Here is a 23,550-nt window from a genome sequence, read left to right as displayed (position 1 = left end):
CTTTTGGTTTTCATTTCCATGTGCAATACCTCCAAACCTGTACATGTTAATACTTTCCCATTTAGTGTCAGTAGAAATCTAGGCAAAAAAAAAGAAAGAACAAAAAACAAACAAAAAAAAAAACGTGATGGCATGTTTGTCTCTTATTCTTAAATGCTGTAGTTCGTACTTTATTTTCTTGAATATTTAAACTTGCCTAATGTCTCATTATGAATAAGAATATAGTGCTGAGAAAATTAGTCATGACAAGGGGAAAAAATTTACATACTATTTTTAGTTATTAGAATTAGCAAGAAATGCTAATAGTGTTCTAAAAATGCTTTCTCTTAGTATTCATCACTATCAAAAATGAATCTCAAATAAACTAGATATCAAAATCTAAATATAATCTGAGTACTGATATTAGAGATAAGATTTATTACTTGATTTAGTGATTAATTTATTTGGATATTCACAATGAAATATAGTTTGCTGCAAAGTTAACCAAGTGCAATTGGACATTTTTCATCTAATAATTTGTTTCTGTTTGTATGGGAACTATAAAATAGAGTTGAAATAATGAGGTATGACTGTCTTTCTTTTAAAAGTCAGGGCACAATAATCTAGCCAGAAATGTAATAGAATGAAGACACTGTGTATGTTCTACCTCCACTTCTCTAATGTACTTGGCATGTGCAGAGATTGTGTTTCAAGCTAAATAAAGCCCTCAGGTTGAATAGCTCATGCATAGCAGGCTCGAATACCTAAGGTTGGAAGTTCCTAGCCTAAACAGGGAGAGCTTGGTGGAAGTCTTATCCTTCTGAGTGCTACCCCAAGATACTTTAGAGGCTGTGTCATGCCTGATGAAATCTGAGAGGAGCCTGACGAGACTTTGAGATACTGTAGAGCTTGTGAGGGATATTATCACACAGGTGTGCAGAACTGTTCTGCAGGAGTGATCATGTGGTAACTCAGGCTTTCTGGAATACCATAACCCCCAGTGGCATCAGATCTTTTCTTGGTTTCTAAACGAGAGAGGAGTAAAAGTGAAGAAGTTTGATGAAAAAGAAATCAAATACACAACGTCTTTACAGGTGATACAAAGATTGTGTAAGAAATGTCCCGCTGGGGATATGAAGCCTTTACATTTTAGAAAGATGAGAAAATTAGGCATAACTGAACATTAGAGTAAGAGTAGTTGTTAAAGCCATCTTGCAGAAAATTACAATTGTGCTCATATAGGGAAAGCAGAAAAATAATATGAACTCTGGCATCCTGATGGCTAAAACTGTGAGCTGGTCATGGGATCTGAGTATTTTCAGGAGGGAGAAAAGAATTCCAGAGAGCTGAGGATATAAGTCTGATAGATCAAGCAGAAAAATGATGTTCCAGAGATACAAGGACAGAGCAAGAAAACTGAATTTATGTTTTGGAATGGAAAAGTCTCTGAAGGTTCCATGCCAGAAGGCTTTTTACAGGGATGTATTGGATACATTTTAAAATCAGTAGAAATGTGGAATAAAATTAGTCATAATTTTCTATCTCACTGACAAAATGCCGTACATAAGACTGAAAAAAATACCCAAAAATACTGGCTACATGTCACTTCTTACAAATAACATAAATAATAGAGAAATTGAATGAATTAATGTGACTTGAAGGAAAAAGTAATTTTGAGGGACAGGCTTGGAAGATAAAGGTTAAGAATTAGATATTTGCACTTGACAAACTAGCAGAAACTATAATACAAAAGAGAGAATTTGGGAAAGATCAGACATGGCTTTTGTGAAGGGCAACGATCCCTTAAGGGTCTGGAGTTTTCCACAGAATCAAGAGGCTCTCGGACTTTCAAAAAATATTCTGGAAGGATACTTATGCAAGTCTTTTAGGAGGAACTAAGCTGTCATGGGGGAGTAAGTGTAGGCTTTGGGATAGATGAGTTGTTAAAATACAAGAAGATAGGAGAAGCCAGGTTTCAGGTTTTTGTTTCTTTAAGAGAAATCAGTTGACTGGAAGATAGATTTATTTCTGCATCTTAGGTATCTGATTTCATGTTTGATACTTCTTTCATTACTGAAAATAAAGTGCTTCTTTAGCTGCCTGAACTTCATTCAAAAAACATCTTATGTAAATGTGAAGGTAAGAAGCTATTATTTATTTATAGAAGCAATTTGTCATTCTTAACTTAACAGTGTCAAAAAAGCTAGCTCTTTTTTTTTTTTTATGTTACTGTGGCTTTTTTTTCCCCTGTAGTATCAAACCAACATCTAAAAGTTCTTATCTTTCTCCTCCAGCAATTATTTATCTTGGCTGTGAATTTCTGGGAAGAAAAATGTTAACTTTTGTTGCTTGGCTTAACATGTCCTTTATTTTGTATGGCTGACTGGTTCTGTGTTATCATAAATAAGTCATAAAAGTGGAGCAGGCTCCCTTCTTCCATCAGTCCATGAATACCAGTTCATATTGAAAAGATCCAACCGGTGATCAGAGTCATGATCTGGTGCCACTAAAAGAAGGTGAAGGCTCTAAATAATCGGAGACTCTTTGCTGAGAGGCACTGAGGTGCCCATCTGCCTCCCGGATAATCTCTAGAAAGGTTTGCTGCCTGTTGGGGGCTTGCATTCAGGACGTCAAGAAGAGAATATCTGGCATGATAAAGCCAGACAACCACTACCACCTCCTAGTCTTTCAAATTGAGTTGCATGAGGCTGCAACCAGGAAATTTAAAAATATCACAGAATCACAGAGTTTGGAATGGACCTCAAAAGATCATTGAGTCTAACCCCCCTGCTAAAGAAGGTACCCTAAAATAGGTCACACAGGCAGGCGTCCAGCCAGGTCTTGAATTCTTCCATAGGAGACTTCATAATCTCTCTGCACAACTTATTCCAGTGCTCTGTCTCCCTTACCATAAAAAAGTCCTTCCAATGTCAGTAAGGAACTTTCTATGCTGAAGTTTTAGGCCATTACTTCATGTCCTATCACTACACACCACTAAGAAGAGCCTGGCCTCATCCATTTGCCTTCCACCTCTCCTTAGATATTTATAAACGTTTTTCAGATCTCATCTCAGACTTCTTTTCCCCAAGTTGAACAGACCCAGGTTACTCAGCTTTTCCGAAAAGACTCCATGTCCCTAGTGAAGATGTTGGAGGGATTGGGAACGCAGGTAGTGTTCTTCACAGTTCTCCCAGTTGGGGACTGGGATCTGGGCAGAAGGAGGAGAACAGATCAGTTGAATGAATGGCTGCATGGGTAGTGTCACACCAAAGGCTGTGTGTTCTGAAAGCCCATCTGAAGGGCCTCTATACCAACACATGCAGCATGGGGAATAAGTAGGACGAGTTGGAAACCATGGTGCACTTGGAAAACTTATGATCTTATTGCTATCATGATGAGCCTATGTAAACTTAATGAGGTTCAACCAAACAGAGTGCAAGGTTTTGCACTTGGTTCAAGGTAATCCCAGATATGCTTTCAGACAGCTAAAAGAACTCTATGAGCATAGTCCTGCTGAGAAGAATTTAAAGATCCTGGGATGAGAAACTTAACATGAGCCAGAAGTGTGCACTTGTAGCCTGGAAGGCCAATGGTATTTTGGGCTGCATCAGAAAAGAGGTGAGCAGTGAGGGTGGTGATATTCCTCCTCTATTCTGCCCTCGTGTGGCCCTATCTGGAGTACTGTGTCCAGGACTTGGGCCTACAACACAGGAAAGATGTGGAGCTTTTGGAGAAGATCCAGAGGAGGGCAACAAACATGATCAGAGGGCTGGAGCACCTCTCCTTCCAGTACTGAAAAGGAGATTATAAACAGAAGGGAAATCAACTTTTTACATGGATAGATAGTGATAGGATAAGGGGGAATAGTTTTAAAGTGAAGGAAGGAAGAGTAAGATTAGATGTCAGGGGGAAGTTTTTCACTGAGAGAGTAGTGAGGTGCTGGAGTGGGTTGCCTAGAGAGTTTGTGGATGTGCCATCCATGGAGGTGTTCAAGGCCAGGTTGGATGGGACCTGGGCAACTTGATTTACTACTTGGTACAGCAGTTGGCAACTCTGCCTGTGGCAGTGGGGTTGGAACTTGACCCTTGTGGTACCTTCCAACACAAGCTGTTCTATGATTCTATGGCCAATTTTTTTTCCACAGAATCATAGAATCACAGAATCGCAGAGTTTGGAAGGGATCTCAAAAGATCGAGTCCAACTCCCCTGCCAAAGCAGGTAGCCCCCCTTCCCAAAGCAGGTTTCAATTCAGTCTATCTTTTTCCTGAAATTATGCTAAAGAAATTGCTATGAAGGCACTCATTTTTACAATACTACATCTTCATAGAAAAGACAAGTAAAATAGCATTTCATTTTGTGCAAATCTGAGCTTGCGTTTTAGGTCGGAAATACAAAGCATCAATGATAAGTACTGTTTCATAGTAAGCACAGTGCAGGCTTTGACCAATGGGATTCCTATTTATATATCTTCTAAAGTATCTTTAGTTTTTTCCCCATTAAGTTTCATAATTAAATGTAAAAAAAAAATGGGCTACCAATGTAGTAGAAATTCCAGGAGAAGATAAATTTCTTCATAATCATGAAGACAGGTTTTGGACATGCCATTTGGGAAGTGGGACTGAGGTGGGCGTGTTGAACCAGTGTTTCAGTACCCACAAACAGGCTGATGCCCTTTAGAGCTGTTGCTTACAAATGTCCTAATCTTATTCTATTTCTTCTATATCTTTTAACAAATATTCAACAATTCAACAAATTTTGAAATCTTCCATGAAATGTTGCGTTCTCTGTGGTAGCTTATCAGCTAGAGTGTTTTCTGTGCATGTGTGTTCATGCAGGCTTCTGGAAGAAGCACAAGAGTGGTGAGGCAAATAAGAGGAAATGGGGAAAGCAAAGAAATAAGCTACCACAGTTGTGATATGTGTGTGCAGATGCATGGACAGTCTTCATTTAATTCCTCCCACTCCATACCCAATCTGTCAACATTCAGCTTTTCATGCTGTACCACGGAAAACAAGCTGAACTTGTTTCTTGATGTCAGTCATGTTGTCCTCTGGCAGGTATCAGTTGTGATTCCCACCCTCTTTACTCCTGCATTTCTGCCTACTTACCAGTCTCTTCAAGACATTTTCACCTCTGTCCCCTCCCTTCCTCAATCTCTTCTTTCCTTCCTTATTTTTTTACCCAAGGTTATTGTCATGATAGATCCATGAGAAAGCAACGAAATTACTTGCTCTTAGCACAAGATTGTTTCATGATCAGTGACTCAACAAGAGATTCCACTATTCAAACATTTATGGTTGTTCTTTATTTTTGTTTATTTATTATTATTTTCAAGAAGTCATGGCAGATGATAGACAGTACAGTTTTGTTTAGCTTGTCCAGAAACTGTTATTCTAGGATGCGATACCTCACTTGCTTGAGGTTAATGGTATATATGTGAGCTATCAGCAGATCTCAGTGATGTGCAGAAATGTGCCAAGTGTTCTGCTGTTAATTTTGTACTGGCAACTTAAATCATATCATGCCTTCTTTAGAGAAGTTTTTCTTTTATGTCTCTCCTCTTTTCCTCTTGTCTGCTAATGTTTTCTTTCCACAATGCCCTTAAAAGCATGTATACTTTGATGGTTCAGTTAGTCTGTAGTACAGTTGCATCTATAGGTGGGTACCCATTTTTTGGAGGAGGAAGATAGGAATACAAAAGTGGTTCCTGCAAGCGAGCTGCTGTTTGTTCATCCAATTGCTGTGAGCTGCGTACTTAAAGATGGATTTTCTTATGTACAATGCTGTATTTTCTTTCAGTATATCAAGAAGTTCTACAATGAAACTTGGGAACGAAGATATGGCTTCTCAGTGGATGAAAGCACCCTGACTCTCCTCTGGTCTGTAACTGTTTCCATTTTTGCCATCGGTGGCCTTGTGGGCGCTATTATTGTTACCCCAATTGTGAAGTTCTTTGGACGGTAAGTGCATTGGAGAACTAGTGACTTCTAAAGCAGTTCCTAACCCAGCTTATCTAGAGATCTTTACTTGTATTTTATTTTTTAAAACCCTGTTCATCTCTACCAGAATGTGAAGTTACAAAATCTCATTTCTAAGAGTTGTGAATTTCGAAGAATAAAATTAATACCTTTTCATCTGACCATACTCTGCTACGTTTGAGTTAATAGAAAAGTTTGCCCGGAATTGATATCTTGTTGAGGTGTCAAAAATGTTGAATAAACAAGTGTGCAAAAGGAAAAAAAAACATAAAATAGGAAATATTTTAGAAAAGATTGACAGATTCTTGTCCCATAAGTCTCCTGGGTATCTTTAAGTTACACAAATAAAACATGTTTCATTTATGTCTCAACAACTTTCGTTATTACACAATAGAAAAACTTTGCTCCTTTTTTTTTCATCTCCTTGTGTGAACTTAAAATATGGTTTGAAGACACAGACTACTGTGAAGTTTTTATTTCTTCTTCCACTTTCTTGGTGACACATTCACCATTCTGTTCAACAAATTATTTGATCAAATCTTGACCATAGAAAATATTAATATTTTACAAATGTTCATGCTAGTGTACTTTGCATTTTTGCAGTAGGTGATAGCTAGATATTTCTCTTACATATCATCTTCTAAAGAGTTCTAAAATTGATTAGTAATTTCTCTATATTTGGAAGGAGTTGGATAAAAAAAACTACAACATGTATCTTAGCTACTAATTTGGCTTTTCCTTAATTATAAAATTTCAATTAATTAATTCTCATATAAGAAATTACAAATTATAAATGATTAAAAATCATTTTATAATCTCTGCTTGATTGAATTACCAAAGAAATTCATCCAAGAGGGTCAAATATAAGTCTTCATCTTCACTGTTCTTACTTGTATTCCACATTTTCACTATTTCTACCACATACTTTGCATGGTCCTCTGATCCTATATATCATCTCTCTAAACTCCCCCACTCTCAACTCGTCTGCTTAGATTTTTTTTCTTGGTTGCCTCTACATTTTTTCCAACTCTTCTACATTCTTTTTCTTCTTTTTACTCCAAACAATGCCATTTCACATTTTTCCATTTTGTGCTTACAAGAAGTCACTATACTCTACTTTGTAAATCTATTATATGCTTTTCATTAACATATTTTGTCCTGTCAATTCAACATTTGATTTTGTGCTCTTTTTTTCATAGCCACTTTTTTTTTTTCTGATTGTTTGCAATTTCTATTGCCTATCCATCAATTTGCCTTTTAACACATTTATTGAATATATGAATGTCTCCTTGTGTCAGACTGTTTAATTTTTTGGAATTGCCACTGAATCATCTCTGCTTTAGTGAATTATATAAGAAATGAATTCAAAGAAGTCTCCTTTTTTAGTGTGGAGTAGAACAGGTTTGTGTGAAATTTTGTTGAGCTGGTGGCTGATGCCAATCATAAGCATACCTCTTTGATGAGAGCACATTGTATTTCCAGAGTAGAGTTCTAAATCTTTGGAAGCTCTATCCCTGTTTATGATGTTTATCCCTGTTTAGTCATGAAAACAGTGCTCTTGTCGATACAAGTAATAGTACTTGATTGGAGATTGGAAGGAACTGCATCTCTCAAAGAGATTGGATTGGCTGCTCATCAAAATGTAGTTCTTGAATTTGCTGTTCACATTGCAGTGTATTTGTCTGGTTTAGGAAGCCAGACTGACATATCAGAACAGTAATTGAAGAGCACACTGTGAAGTGTTGACACAACAATAAAATACTTACGTTGTTAAATGGTTCAAGTGTAGGTTGAAGAATTTTGTGTATGATGAAAGTGTGCTCTATTTATACTGACATCGAATAATGTACTAAGGGGATCAAAAGCATTAGTCAGAAATAATGTGAGACTTTTAAAAGAGAACTCTTGCCTCATGTAGCTGTAAGATTAATAACATAATTTTCAGAATACTGGATTTCTAAGCACTGCTATATTTCAAGAGATTTTCAGGGCAAGGTTTTCAAAGGGCCTTCATTCACATAAGGAGAAGTCCTATGTTCAAACAAAGCAATTAAAGTAATTTATCTAGATTATCATGGTAACTAGAATAGTGATCAGTATTCATTCTGTTACTGGCATCGACTGTTATTTAAACACAGAGTTCTTCCTATATTTTTTATACAATGTATCACATCCCCTAAGATGAGCTTCTAGAATTTTATTGCTAATGAATTTTGAGACAGTGATACTTTTTTGAGGACACTTGAATTCAATAATTTTTATAGTTGTGAGTTTCATGCAAAAAGGTTATTAATTCAAATCCCTAATTTAAAAAAAAAAAACACAACATGATTAATTTTTTTGCAGCAGTGGAGGTCATGTCGTTGGTTGGATTTTGTTCTGGCTTCTGGATTTCTCCATTATCATGAGGGAAATGACAACTTTGAAATCACAAGAGACATGAAATTTTGGAAAAAAAAAACAAATTCTGATGCGGAGATTCTCAAATCTTTTATATATATATATATATATATATATATATATATATATAATCTGATGAACACATGGCTCATCTTTTATTAATATTTCCAACTAGGTATAAAATTGGAAATTCCATTTCTACAGCAGAACAGATATCCAATCTTAAGAGAGAGGCAAATTTTAGTACAAGGTTGTAAAACATACTGTTTCTCTTAGAATATAGCTGCTGCTGGAAAAAATGCTTTGTGCTCAGACAACCAAACATTTTTTGGTTGCTTCTTCCTTTTGCAATGCTCTAGACTGGAAAAAGCTCTGAATTATTTGAACAAAAAGGGGAACGAAGACATTTATATTTAAATGCTTGTCTACTGTTTGTAGTGCAATATGTGACACAGAGACAGTTTATCATGAATGTGATAAATGTATTTAAAAACCCAAATTATTGTTTATTTAGTTATTTTTTGTCTCGTTTGGGTCATTTTTAACGAACAATGACTGTCTGCATTCCTGTACATCAGGATAATAGAGTACATGGCTCACACCAGCCCAGGTTCCCTTTCCTAGATCTGACTCTGCTTTGCAAGTTAGCTTTAGATTGAGTTGAGTTTGCTCCCTATTTGCCTGCTTACCTCATTACAAAAATAGGGATACTAAAATCTTCAGCAAGACTGAAATGAAGTGTGCTATGTGAGAGCTTGGTGGGCAATTTACACTTCACTAAGTTTCATGTACCATTTGAGAATTGCTTCATCAGTTTGTTGCTTTGGATGCAAAATGTATGAGTAGGTTGACCAATGAATCAATGTGTCTTTTCTCATCATGAGTCAACATGTTAGTGTATGAAGTTTGTGCACTTGCACTATGTAAGTGTTGTGAGCGTCTGTCTGACCAGATTGGCTGGAGTTTCCCAAGTGGAAGTGTCTGGTACAGTGTTCTATGAAGTATGGTATCATTATATTGCTTATGTTAGAGTTATGTAAGCAGTATAAACAAGGGATTTGATGTATTCCCTTTTTTTGTGCCTTGTTTCTAGGGTAATACAGTTTTGCCCTATGTGATCGGGAGAGCGTGGCTAATTTATGATCATAGCAATTCTGAATATAACATGACCTGACTGAAACTAAATCAGGACAGTATGTGAAATCTGGAGAGTTTTGCTGTGTTCTTTTTCCTAGGAGATATGATGAGTGGTTACCACTGTTGGTGGCTGTGGTGGGCTGGCCCCAAGCAGCAGCCAAGGGCCCCTGAGTTGCTCATCACAACCCAACTTGCAAACAGGGGAACAGAAGTGAGAATACACCCAAGTTATATACAGGAAGGGAAATGACTTTCAAGTTACTAACATGGGCAAGCCAGACTTGAGGAGTTTAACTTAATCTGTTGATTAAAATAAATAATTAATTACTGATCAAGTAGTAGGGAAAGAAGGAAGGCAAAAATTGAAAAACCTTTCCTCCTACTGTCCCAGACTGGATGTCACTCCAGAATCCACTCCTCACCTTTGACATCACCACGGGTCACTTAAATGATCAGGGAGTCAGGGTCTATGCAGATAAGCTTAATTTTGCCCATCCTTGCTTTTTTTCTATGCTTCAGCATGCTGCTCAGAATAAATGGTCATTGGCTAACTGCTTAGAGAAGGATGCATGTTTTGTAAGCTCTTTTATTTGTTTTTATTTTATTTTTTGTTGAAAAAATAACAATAATAAGTTCAGATAAATGTATAGCACTTGTTTGACTTGACTCATTTCCATTTTTGACAGTATTTATTATCATACAAATTATATTACCCTCTAAGTTTATATCCATTTAAATGTAACAACAAAACCAGCACTCTTGACATCTGCATTATATAAACACAAATTTAAAATTAACTGTTTTTATTTCATTGTTTGAGTTCAAACAATCTTATTCAAGCAATGTTCAAACAGTCTTAAAAGAAAAAAATTATGGGAAATTTGGAAAAGTAATTTAAATATAAGTATTCAAAATACTTCCTCTTAAAAATGTATTAATCTATTGTAACCAATTGGATGATTGGTTCAGTGGTGGAGATGATTCTGTTTGTTGCCTATGTGTTGAATTCAAGATGGATGTGAACCTCTGTGTTACTTTTTTTCTTTTTTTTAAATCACATTTGAAAAGAAAGGGAAGATAGCTTTTCTGATAATTTCTGTTATTTTACATAGAAATCACATTATGTAGAGGCTGCAAATCCCTTGAAGATACTTAAAAATGTAATACCATTTCAGTTCTTCAGTGAAAATGGCATATTGTCAGCCTACGTAATTTACTGTCAAAATCAATGGATTTCTCATAATTAACATAATCACTGATGCTTTTCTCCACATTAATTTTGTTGCCAAATCAGTTGTTTCCTTCATAGACTGTTGTGGATGGGACTGTAGGTTTCCGTATTGAATCATAATTCAAGACAAAAACAAAACTGCTCTTAATTAAGTGACTGCAAAACCTGGTAAAGACAGAGCTCTGTTGCTTTACTGCATAGAATCATGTAATTGTTTGACTTGGAAGAGACCTTTAAAGGTCACCTCGTCCAACTCCTCTGCAATGAACAGGGACACCTACAGCTTGATCAGGTTGCTCAGCACTCCGTCCAGCCTGACCTTGAAGGTCTCCAGAGACAGGGTTCCCACCACCTCTCTGGGCAACTTGTGCCAGTAACTCACCACCCTGATAATAATAAACTTTTCCCTCATATCCAGTCTAAATCTCCTCTCTTTTAGTTTGAAACCATGCCCCGTCACAACAGATTCAGCTAAAGAATCAGTCCCCTTCTTTCTTATTGCCCCCCTCCAGATACTGAAAGGCCAGTATACCACACCTATGGTTCTGCTTGGGAATTTTAATCTCTGAGATGGGGTAGATTTTCTACTTCATCTCTCAGCTGAAGATAGTTACAGCAGAGCTACTGACCTTGTATCTTTAACCACACTTCTTCCATAAGTTCTGAAAGAGACCCTGCATGTCAGTGCTCACATCTGACTGTCTGAAATGTTGAAATGTTACGTATTTTCTTTAATAAAGTGTTTTGTTCTGCAGAAGTTAAGAGACTCATGAGTCACTGCTGTGTGAATGAGTCCTCAAATTTGAGCAGAAGATTCAGTAAAATGAAAACTCCAGGAAATACATCCATTGGCAGAGTGTAAATGAGAAAGGATTTTCTGGAATTTTTAAAATATATTTTCATGTATTTCTTTTTGTTTCTTTTTTTCATTTAATAAAGCAAATATGTTTTCATAAAGAACAGCTTTGAATTTTTTTTTTTTTCAGTTTGGCTATTATACAGTGAAATAATTCAAAATCTGGGGAAAAAAAAAGAGATTTAAACAAATAATTTGGTTAACTTCCAGACTTTGGGAAGAGATTGATATTTTTTCACCACTGTTGAGCCCAAGTGTCTTTTTCTAGCACTACGAGTATTGATTTTTCTTTGTGTGTATTTTTAATTTCATTGGTTTAAATCTGAAAGTTCTCAAAATGGCAAAACTTATATGTAAAATAAAAATGCTTAAAGTTAAATTAACTTGTTATAATTGGAAGTTAAATTAACTTGTTGTAATTGGAAGTATATTTACTGGTTCCTACACACATAGAAATCCAGAACACATTTATTTCTGCTCATATGCAGAGTCCCAAGCATGGCACTTGGGTTCTTAGTGTGTACCTTTGAAGCACAGCTCTGTTGTTGACAATGATATTGTTTATTTTAAAGCTATGGTATAGATTTGGAACTATACACATTTACATATAATATTGCGCTTTGGAACTCCACACAGTGTGTACAAAGCACAATTTATTAGGCCCTTTTTGGATTCACTTATAGCTATTTAAGTGTAATAGCCTCATGTGCTTGGAATGTGACAAGATTTGTCTGTAATGGTGCTGATACCTACGTAAAGTATCTTCTCTTCTTAGGAAATGTACGCTGTTGCTTAACAACGTCTTTGCAGTGACAGCTGCAATACTGATGTCACTCTCTCAGCTGGCAGGATCATTTGAAATGCTCATACTGGGCCGCATTATAATGGGAGTTGATGCAGGTAAGCTTTTATCAACTGTACTAACTGTATCTATCAACTTTACTAACTGTAACTATCAACTTTACTAACTGTAATGCCTGTACTGCATATAACCTTTCTCACCTCCATTAGTTAGATATTACTTTGCATTAAAGAGGCATCTTGGGGACTAGGCTCACTGGGACAAAACATTAGAGCAAGGGTTGAAGTACCTGGCATTCAGTGAAGACACTGTAATTGCCCCTAGCTGCTGGTGTCCATCTGGAGTGTTTTTCCCAATTTCCTTCCTCAACTCCCACAGCATATGCAATAAAAGTCCTTTTGCGGTGAGGATGTAGCCTATTTATTAAAGCTTCTTGCTCCTGTGTGTTTGGAAGCTGTTGGATCTGATTCTAGTAGCAGAAGGAGTAAGAAGAAGGTTTAGACATTGTCATTGACTCAGTGTTTCTAAGATGGTTTCACTCTATCTGTATAACTACATGAACCTAAGCAATGGAAAGTGTTTTTCTTTTGTATCACTAAACCTCAGTTCTAGCAAACTTTGGCTATGCTGTCCATAAGCACAAACTACAGTTGTTTAAATGTGGATGTGTGTTTAACTTAAATGTGCAAATTATGGGTAATATTGATGCTAGCTGTTGACCTTCGTCTCATATTTCCAGCAGATGATTGAATGTTTGGAGCATTTTCAGTATGAGACAGTATGCATAACCAGGGTCATGCATTTGTTTTCTCCTGGTTTTGAGAAGCATGCTCATCCTTGTTTCGTGCCTGCTATTAAAATTTCTTTGCAGCAGTAACCATGCATTAAGAGGAACACCTGGTGACACTTTTTGTGGTAAAAACGCTTCATTTGACACTGTCTGCTCTCTGGGCCTGATGTTTTTTCTTCCTTACCTGCACCAGTGTAAACTGGAATTTCCTTCTTGCTCCTCAGAAATCTTTGCTACTTCTCTTCAAATATTGGCCTGTAGAGATAATTATTCCCATGGCTGCTAAATGGTGCAAGAGTAGTTACACTCCTTTCAGTAGATGTTCATTTTGTACTTAGTATACTGAAAAGGTGGTATGACAATTTATGCTTTTTTTCTCCCCCTTCATTTGTAGGCATTTCCTTGAGTGCCCTTCCCATGTATTTGAGTGAAATATCTCCTAAGGAAATCCGTGGTTCATTGGGTCAGGTTACAGCAATTTTCATCTGTGTCGGTGTTTTCATGGGGCAAGTCTTAGGACTGCCAGAGATATTTGGGACAGTAAGTATTCAGCAGACTTCTTATCTCCACGTATTCTTTGAAAATGCAAAATATTCTGTGAGAGAATGCAAGTGTACATAAAGAGTGATATTTTGATATTTTGACAGAGTTCCTTTTAAAAGGAGAAAACAGCTCAGTTGCTTTTTTGTTCAGAAGCACTTTGGAAAGTGGTTTCTTCTATGCCTTAAAAGACATAGTGTGTGTGTAACTGAGTTTGGTAAATATGGCAAAAAATTTTAACAGCTCGTATGTACATATGCATGTTTTCCCACCCCATGCTCTTACTTGATATACATTTATTCATGCTTATTTCTGGATTCTCTCAATATCCTGGAAATGTTTGGGAGCTTTTGCATATTTTATTTATAATTCTTCAAAGTAATAACTGAAACTATTTGATTAGAAGTTGTACAAAAACCTGTCTTGCCCAGTGATTACAGCACTTCTTTAATGCACTCATACTTAGGAAATGAAGGAGAAGAATTAACATATACGTAAAGAGGATATCTGATACAGAAGGATAGCCTTGCTCACATAGGCTGAAATTAAATTAGTGGCCACTGGATGTCATCATTACTCTGAAAACAAAGCCAAGATTTATTCAGTGTGGCACTGGGAATACTTTTGGACCAGAGAAGAGTTTTCAAGACAAGGTGGAGGAAATGTCTGCAGCAATCAACTTACAATGGAACCTGAAAAAAGAATCCCTTCTGACAGCCGGCAAAAGTAGTAAATAGTTGAAAAGTGAGGAGAGTTTTTCCTCCCATCTCCACTCAAATTCATCTGTTTTGTAAACGCACCATAGCATCCTCCCTGATATTTTTTTTTTGGTCTGATCAGTTCTCCAATTCTGTCTTGGACTCATTTCTCCTGTTGAGCACTCCTGAAGGGAATGTTTTGATTCAGCTTACCTTTTCAGTACAGCTTATTTTCTTCTGTGCTCCTTTAAGGCATCAGATCTTAGGTAAGAACTTTAGCTGGCTTTCATTTCCTTGCCTGTCTTCTACAATGTTCTTCTTGCTTTGAAAGCCAGAATTTTACAGGAGAGTATTAAAAATGCCAAGATGCTGATTCAGCTGCTTGTTGTCAGTTCTTAAGTGGTAAATTTTATTTAAAAACTAATCAAACAAACAAACCATGAATACACTTCTAAAGTTAAGGTGTTGTGTGAAAATTCGTACTTCCTTGCTAGATCGTTGCGATATTTTGAATAGAATTTACCTATTCCTTGTTTTCATATCACTCTTGCTTTTTTTGTTTAGGCTCTCTTCTTCTCTCTCTCTTTATCCCTTCCAAATTAAGAAGATTGCAATTCTGCTTCTGCAAACTGGTTCGGTATACTAGTAGTTAGTATTACATCATTGAAGTTAACAATTAGTTTCTGTAAGAGGAAATATACTTTATCTGTAAAATCATTCCTTTTCAGGATTAGTAACATCGATCTGTGAAAGGAGCTAAGTTTTGGCCTGTTTGAATTAGCACTGTTCCAATGAAATTATGGCAGTTAGCTTGATTTATCTAGTTGGGTTTGTGGGTGTATTTTCCTTTTAATAGATTAATAAAATTTAGCACTGGAGGTAGGGAACCTCGAGCTGTTTGAAATCATTTCCAAGTAGTCTTATCCTACTCTATCTAATTTTCTACTGGTTTCAGCCAAGCCAGGATTTTGTTCCATAGCTTTTTGTTTCCCTTGATATCAGTAAGATAGGAAAAAGCATTTGCCAGACTCTTCTGTTGAAGGTGGAAGGAATCAAATACGGATTTTGATTTTTCAGGATTGTCAGGATTCTTCAGCTCTTGCAATACTTTCCTCCTTCTCTCCATGGCAATTGCTCTCAAACTTCTGTCACTGTATTTAGTTATATTTAAAGGTACAATCAAGACTTACTGGCTGCTTTCTAGATATCAGCTTCTTGCTGATTAATATTGTGGCTTCTCTTCAGTAATGATGTGAGAGCTTATGGAATTGTTTCCAGATCACTATATTTTTCTCTCCTCTTTCTCTTGTTGGAGCAATCTCTTATACATTTGAAGTGAAGACAGTATTTTAGATCCACAGCCACTGTATTTCAGAGAGAGCTACATGTTCACAGTGTCTTAATGATTTCAGTTGCCAGTGTAGAACAAACTCCTCCTTTCCTCAGAATTCTGAAATGATTTTCATTACAACTTAGGCCAAGGCTGTAATGTGACATTCTGTGGTATAATTCTATGCTTCTGAAATTTGTACATTTTTTAAAGCAACTAGAGAAGGAAGCTCCAATCTGTTGGAGCTTGTCATCAGTGATAACTTTAAGTACAACTGCTGACATTAGTATCCAGAAAAACACCTTGGTTAAGTCTGTCTAGCAATGACCTAATTTTTAATCTTGTTTTAAAACTTCACATAAACTTTTGCTGTTTTTATGGTTGTGGTATTGATGTTATTAATTATAGTATCTAAGCTGTGATGCTTTTGATGAAAGGAGGGATAAAGGCTGATCTGGACATCTTGTTGGAAGAGGCTGTCTGGAATAGGAATTGATGTGAGAAGGGCTGCAAAAATGGCCAACTTTCCCTCTTACAAGAGAAGGTGATAAGAACATCACATGCCTGTGTGAGGAAATAAAGGAAGAGGAACTGACTGCACCTTGTTAATTTAGAAGGAAGAGCTGGAGAGGTTTGCTTAATCTCAGGGATAACACTGCTAACAAGAAGTGTTCTCTGTGAGAAACTGCTTGCTGAAATTCACCAGAGTGATGTTTGGAACAGACTCCTGGCTGAAGTAGCTTGAGCAGAAAATTTAACTTTTAAATTGGAGCTTAATGCATTTAGCTGGATTATATGTGATTGTTGCCTTCAGTAGTTCTATAGAAGTCTTTCTACAGAAAAGGATTTACACAGGCTTTGGGGCATAGCCTTACCAGGTTTTATTAACTACCTAATTGGTAACTTCCTCACTTACTGAATGAAACTGTTCATTTAAATGTGGAAAAGTGATGAAAATAGATCTGAAGCTCTGAGTATTACTTGAGGCAATTCAGAAAGTGCTAACTGGTCATTGTGTCAAGTAGGTTAAGCAACCCATAGTGATTTTTAACAAACTTTTGTTTATAAAACTAGTACAGGTGATGCAGGAGGCATGTCCACAGGTCCAGACTTGGTGCTGGGGTAAATGGCCTTGTTACTGCAGTCCATGAATGCAACTCTGATCTCTGTTTTTGGTCTGATCTCTGTTTCCAAGATCATGCCGAAAATGTCTGAAGCGCTAGAGTTAAAAAGTGAGGAAGTGCTGCCCTGTGCCACGCAGTCCAATTTCCTACTTTCTACACAATTCATATCATGATTTCTTCTTCAGAAAGATTATCAAGATTTGTATTAATTTCTTTTTTCCTATCACAGCAGCCTTCCTAAGTGTTCTACTGGAAGTGCTAATGGTTGAGAATCTTCTCATTTCCTTCTTTTTTCATAACCAATTCTGTCAGTTTATTTTCATTGCTCTTTTGGTCAAATATTATTTAATCCTTCATATCTTTGTTTTTTTCCTCACCTGTAGAAATGGTCTCCCCTCATCACTACTAATCTTCATGTTCATAAAATATCTCAAATATCCCAAGTGGGAAGAAACCCACAAGCATCACTGAGTCCAACACCTGGCTCCACGCAGGACCCATTCACCAAAATTGCAGCAATGCTTCTCATTCAAGGCTTTGATTCCGATATGTTATAGCCTATGGTAAACCACAATAATGAAATCTCTGTAGAGACTTGGGAAATTATACTGTGGTAAAGCTGTCTAGTGATCAGAATACAGAGTGCAGCTACAACCATAAAACACAAGAAAAAGCAGCAACTTATTTGATGACTATTTAGGACACTTAGAATTACTCATCATTCTCATGACTGAGTGTGGTCCTCTAATTAATTAAAGGAGCTATATTCTTCTTGGTCTGGGTTCTTTCACTGGCTTAAACAAGAAAATAGAGCTTTTTAGAGCACAGATCACTTATTATTCTCCTTTAATTGTAAAACAGCTACAGAAGGTTTTTTAAAATTTCACTCAAGTTCACACATGACTGATTTCCAGACTGCATGGACATAGAACTATACTAAGTCCTTGAGACTCTATCTGGATGTTTGGCCCCATTCAATTCTTTAGCAACACTTAACAACAGTTGTGTCTGTCTTCTTGAAGAGGCCACGTCTGGGCAGTACAAACAAGTACACTGAGATCCTCCTTGGAGAAATTTCACAATCGTTATCGGGAAGGAAAGCTGATATTTGGAGTTCTTGTTGAGCCATGTGACTGCCTGATGCATGAAGCATGGATATCAGGAAAGGTTCCTCACCTGAGGGTGGTCAGGCGCAGGAACTGGCTCCCCAGGGCAATGGTTGTGGTACCAAGCTGCCAGAGTTCCAGAAGCATGTGGACAACATTCTCAGAGAGAGGGTCTCATTTTGAGTGGTCCTGTGTGGTGCCAGGAGTTGGACTCGATGAGCTTTGTTCGTCTCTTCCACCTTGGGATACTCTGTGATTCCACTGTGAGGATAATATACTCGTTTTTATTTGCCAGCGTCTCATTTTAGCCTTCTGTATTCTAGAGCTGTTAATTCATCAGGAAGCCATGGCAACTGCAGATGACAACCTGATGTTGGCCCACAGGAATGGAATCATGTTATCTGCCATAACATGAGAGCTGAATTTCTGCTACTGGCTACAAGATTATTTAATCTAGGACATTTTTGCTTATATAGCGTGTGCAGCTTTCTGCATATTGAAGGAGAAAACAGGCTTGTCATTTGTTAAAACACTGCCCTTCAGGTGTTCCCTCTTTCTTTCTGTGATTCTGAAATTAAATCAGCCAGAGAATTTTTTTGACAGATTGTTCCCTACAGATCCCTTGCCAGTGCATTGTCAGCCTCAGTTCTAAAAGTTCAAATGTGCACTTATGATCTTGAGGGAATATTCTCTGGCCTAATTCTGGCATATTCCACATATTTTCAGGTATTTCTGTAGCTATGTTTCTCCTGCATGTAAGTCTGTGTTTCACGCCAAAGCTTTCCCATAGTGTGTTAACATCTTTTAAATGCTGTAGATGTAGATTCTGTGTCATTTCCATTTTTGTATAGCTATAAGAAAGCTATATAAAATTATATGCATGAAATCAGGATAGGTAAAACTGGAATTGTTGCTGCAATTTCCCCTGTGGCTGCCTGGGTCCGGCTGCTTCTCAGACCAGAACAGATGTCTGCTGTAGGTAGGCCAGTGGAAAAGTAGGTTTTGTTTAATTTACAAACTCCTTTTTATACATTTCAAGTCTTTATAGATCATACTTGTCTAGATAGATTACACTGTTTCATAGCGGGTAGCATGTCATACTAAGCACATTGCTTTGCTCATCTCCTAAGGCCTATTAGGGCAGCACCTTCTGAGCAATTTCTATTGCTCCTGTAGGTGTTTCCAGGGGGGAAATAGTTAAGCAAACAGGAAAATTCCTGATGTGTCCATCTCTTGAATGAAGCTAGTTTTGGTCATCCAAGAGAATACAAGGTGCAGGAGAGAGCAGCAGTGAACAAAGATAGGAAGTGTCTTGCTGAGGAGAAAAAGCTGTGTGAAGATAATGGCTCTTATTGGCAATTCCATATTGGGTAAGCAGAGTTAAACAGAGTTTGCCTTCTGAATAGACTTGAGTGGCACACTGTCTTCTTCCAGGTTTTTCTTTGCCTCCACTAGATACATTCAGAATTTTCTTAATTTTACTGAATTTTATCTATACTGCAGCTGTACTATGTGTCTGGTAAGGAAAGATTACTACAATGAGTTCCTTTCAAATCAGTTCTTCATACAACTTGGAAAGGTGATTTTTTTCAAATCAGCTCTAAGAACTTTTGTAGGTCCCTGGTCAAACTGTAATGAATTACAAGACGCCTTGAAAATCACATATTTGAAGTGATGGACAGCTGTGTACTTAGGAAAGTTTGTTTAGGAATCTTTCATGCTGTTTTACCAAGTTCTTTCAAAAGTACTCCTTTGTTTGCACTAAAAAAGTGATGCAATCAATAGTCTTACAGGCTGCGTTGCTGAAGGCTGCTCTTTGCCTTTACCTGTTGAAATTCCTTTAAGTATTCTTATTTCCTTGTTAGACTCTGGATTCAGGTTCAAGGATTCCTTAAAAACAGTCTGTATGTCACAAACGAGAAACAAATGCAATTCAGAATTGCTCTAATGCCCACAGTCTGCAGATGGACACCAATGAAAAAATTTTGAGATTCTTTTCAGATAGATCTTGCACGTTATAACACAAAGTATGAGTCAATCAGTCTTCCTCATACTGTTCTGAGTTCTTTTATTCTATACCTCTATCTTCCGAGACAAAAACTATGGTTAAAGATATTTATCTTTCAAGGTTGGATTGATAATCTACACATTATTAAAATGTAGAATAAAGAACTCTTGTAGCAAAGAGAGAGAGAGGAGAACTGTCAGTGAACTCTTGCAATTCTGTGATGCATCATGGAAATGAAAGTAGCTTATGCCTCATGGATGCATGCTTTTTGTAGAATAAGAAATCATGGCTTTGTTGCTTCCATTGCAGCAGAAAAGGGTCACACACTAATGTTTTCCAGGGTCCTTCTCTAATTCCCAGCATGTTCTATCTGTGATTTCAAATATCTAACTGTAAAATGGAAAAGTATAACACTCATTACATCTAATGATTTGCGAGAAGTAAAGTGGAGTAAAATCTTATTGGATGCTAGTAGTGGTATATTCCAGTGGAAAAGTACCTTAGGTACCCCCATGGGGCTAGCAGATGCACAAAACCTAGGAGATCTCCATCCCTCTGGGGCTGCAGCAGGTTGCTTCAAGGCATCTAGAAATTACAGTAGATGTGATTCTTTTTGCATATGTGTGATTATATTTTGCCAAAATAAAGTTACAGAAGTTCCTGTGAGGTGGCTGTTACGCTTTTAAAACTATGATTTTAAAACAAATTTTAAAATTATTTGTCTATTGAGATAATAGAACCTATAGAAATTATATATTTCCTCACTCAATTTTTTTGTTCCTATTATGCATCTTGTGTTAGGAGACTTAACTGGCCTGACAATTTTTTTGCCAAAATGAGTAGCTATTTATAGGGCAATACAGCCCATCTTCCCTTTTCTACTATATGACAGACAACAATTCAATTATCTCTTTTTTAATTGTTATATATATGTGTATAATTTTAGCCTTTCCTGTGATGAAAGTGTCTTATCACTTTATCAATAAATATTTTCTAATTAACAAATATTAAACATAACCAATAATTAAACAGGCCATTGAACTGCATACAGTCCAATAGTGCAACAGTCAGCAGGGCTTATTGACGTTTTCTGCATCCTAGTTTGTTTTCCATCTCTTAACTTGTTCCATTTTCTACATTTTAGCCAATAATTCTCTGACATAATAACATTTGCTTTACTGTATTCTAATATAGTTTTATCTTGTTTAATTGACAAACCGTAGGCATGATTTACACACGCACACACATATATTTACCACCACATAATTCTGCAGATTTGCTCTTTATTATATCAGCCTTTGAGTATGTGGTTGTCAAACTTGCTCCTCTACTTAGCTGTCTTTTGTAAATAGATCAAAGCTGGGTTTTTCCTGTCTCAGCCTAAGCAAATATTCACAATGTGACAGTTCAAAATTGAAATCGTACCATCCTGACATGTTATTTGTACCAGTTCTAAGCAGGTGATGAGTCAAGTCCTCTGTAATTAAAATATTTAATGCTCTTCTAAGTTTTTTGTGAAATAAAATGTGATGGGGTTGTTTTCTTTCCTTTCAGTAATGCCCCTATTCTTCTCCTTAGTGACAATTGAAGCAAAGCACTGAAGTAGCTTTCAAGTCATGCTTAAAATGTCTTGTGTCTTCATTTAATTATTGCTTCTGAGCATTGTCCCAGAACAGGTTCTGTTAAAAACATCAGGGTACCTTTCCTTTCCCTTCTTTCTTTATTTCCTTGTATAATGTCTAATTCAGCTTGATTTTCTGCAGTTCATATTTATGCTTTCATCCCAACAAATGTAGTTCTTCTAAACTCCGTTTAGTCTCAATATTTCTTTTTTGTATAGAGGTGAAGAATATGAATGTAGATAATGTAAATTAACAGAAAAACAATTAGAACCAAAATTCTGTAGAAGAATTGAACAGGCTCCATCTGAAACCTTTTGAAATGGATGGAAACGTTTCCACTGATTTTAGTTGCTTACCAGTTGCTTATTTTCTATAATATGGTTAAAAATAAAATAAACTTCTTAACTTTTCCTATCAAAATGAAATGTTTACCCCATATCTAAAGGGCGAAACAGCAGTGTCATCACAGTCATACGAGTTCAATTAAATTACAAAATTCAGGGATGATCAAGCTTCCTTTCAGAATGTGAAAGTATATTTGATTGTTTTATTTCAAATTCTTTTTTGAAGTTAGCATAATAAAAAGTAAATCAAAAATCCTTCATAGAGGAAATAAAGGAAGCTCAGTGGTTTATGAGGAGAAAATTCTATTATATTGTCAGAGTGTGTTATTTACTGTGGAGTGTAGGTTCAGAAGTTCAATCTTTTTCCTATTTATTTCAAAATAGCACTTTCAGGAAGAGTTACCTGAGAGAAAAGTGAAGTAGAAAACCATACGGTCTGGGAGAATTTAAAAAGGTAGAAATATTATTCCAAGCAAGTCCCAGTAGGGTGGCAGAATAGTCATCGTAATAATACACACCTTAAAAAGTGGCCTTGGTATTGTGGAAAGAAAGCCTACAGGAAATAAGATGTGACAACGAAGAGCTAATTTTTGATTATTATTATTATTATTGAGGTATTGAAAAAAGTTCTTAAGCCTTATAAACCTACATAGTATGTAGTAAGAGTATTTATATTATAGGAAACAATGATAGAGATTAAACAGGATTTTTTTTTATAACTGTGTAAAATAAATGTCTGTTTACAGGCAGATTTATAATACAACTTTAAAAAACGTTGCATGTTTTCTTAAGTTTCTTAACATCAGGAGCCCATTTTGCATATGTGATTTATTAACAATTCTTAAAGTTTTAATTTTCTCATTTTTAAAATAAGACTGATAATCGTTCAGTCTTGATGCTTGTATACTGGGTAGAGTTCTACACTCTACTGAATCTAAAATAATAAATAAATTCAGAATGAAGGAACAGGATCTTGAAGTCCTCATGGTAACAAAGGCTTTGAGAAGGACTGGTAAGATCGATGCTTGAATTCTTTGAAAAATTCCTTTCTCCAGTTTTTTTTACTCTCATCAGAGATTTTAACAAAAATAACCTGTCACTGAAAGGACAACAGAAATCAGCAATTAGGAAATGCCCCTCTCATTCTGCCTGCAGTTGTTAAACTACCCCAAATCCCAGCTCAGGTTTTCATGGTGTGCTGTGTGTTCTGTTTGAGAAGATGTACTGCTGAAGTGGGAAATCATAAGATAAAAACTGTCAACAGAAATTAGCTGGAGGACTTCTGAATTTTGATTTGACTGTGGAAAATTATATTGAAATAAAATGTAGCCAGATCTGTTTAGGGAAAATTTGGGGTCTGAATGGACAGATTCATTTTGAGAGGGAGAGTGGATCCAAACTCCCTGTGCCTTTCAGAGTTCAATCAGAGAGGATGTGGTGCAATCTGCTTTTGATCTAGCCAAGCTTTTGAAAATGTGCTAGACATTATGCCTGAGCAGTAGGTGCACTGAAGTCTCAGCAGACTTTTCAATTAAGGACCAATTCTCAGATTAGAAAGAATTGAGTTAAATAGATGAATGTTGAACTACTAAAGAAAAATGCATC

The 23,550-nt window shown here is 36.4% G+C and overlaps 1 protein-coding gene across 5 annotated transcripts in view; it reads left to right on the top strand.

Moving 5' to 3' along the window:
• SLC2A9 (solute carrier family 2 member 9) overlaps positions 1-23,550 on the top strand; it is a 92,114-nt gene that overhangs the window by 12,918 nt on the left and 55,646 nt on the right. For all 5 annotated transcript variants that reach the window (XM_052681660.1, XM_052681662.1, XM_052681663.1 and 2 more), the window contains 3 exons: positions 5,779-5,939; positions 12,357-12,481; positions 13,568-13,713. In XM_052681660.1, coding sequence (XP_052537620.1) covers positions 5,779-5,939; positions 12,357-12,481; positions 13,568-13,713 — 432 coding nt within the window. The remainder of the gene's footprint in view (positions 1-5,778; positions 5,940-12,356; positions 12,482-13,567; positions 13,714-23,550) is intronic.

The sequence above is a fragment of the Tympanuchus pallidicinctus genome, unplaced genomic scaffold, assembly GCF_026119805.1.
Source record: "Tympanuchus pallidicinctus isolate F22 unplaced genomic scaffold, pur_lepc_1.0 scaffold2, whole genome shotgun sequence".
NCBI lineage: Eukaryota > Metazoa > Chordata > Aves > Galliformes > Phasianidae > Tympanuchus > Tympanuchus pallidicinctus.
This window is presented reverse-complemented; position numbering and strand designations above follow the sequence as displayed.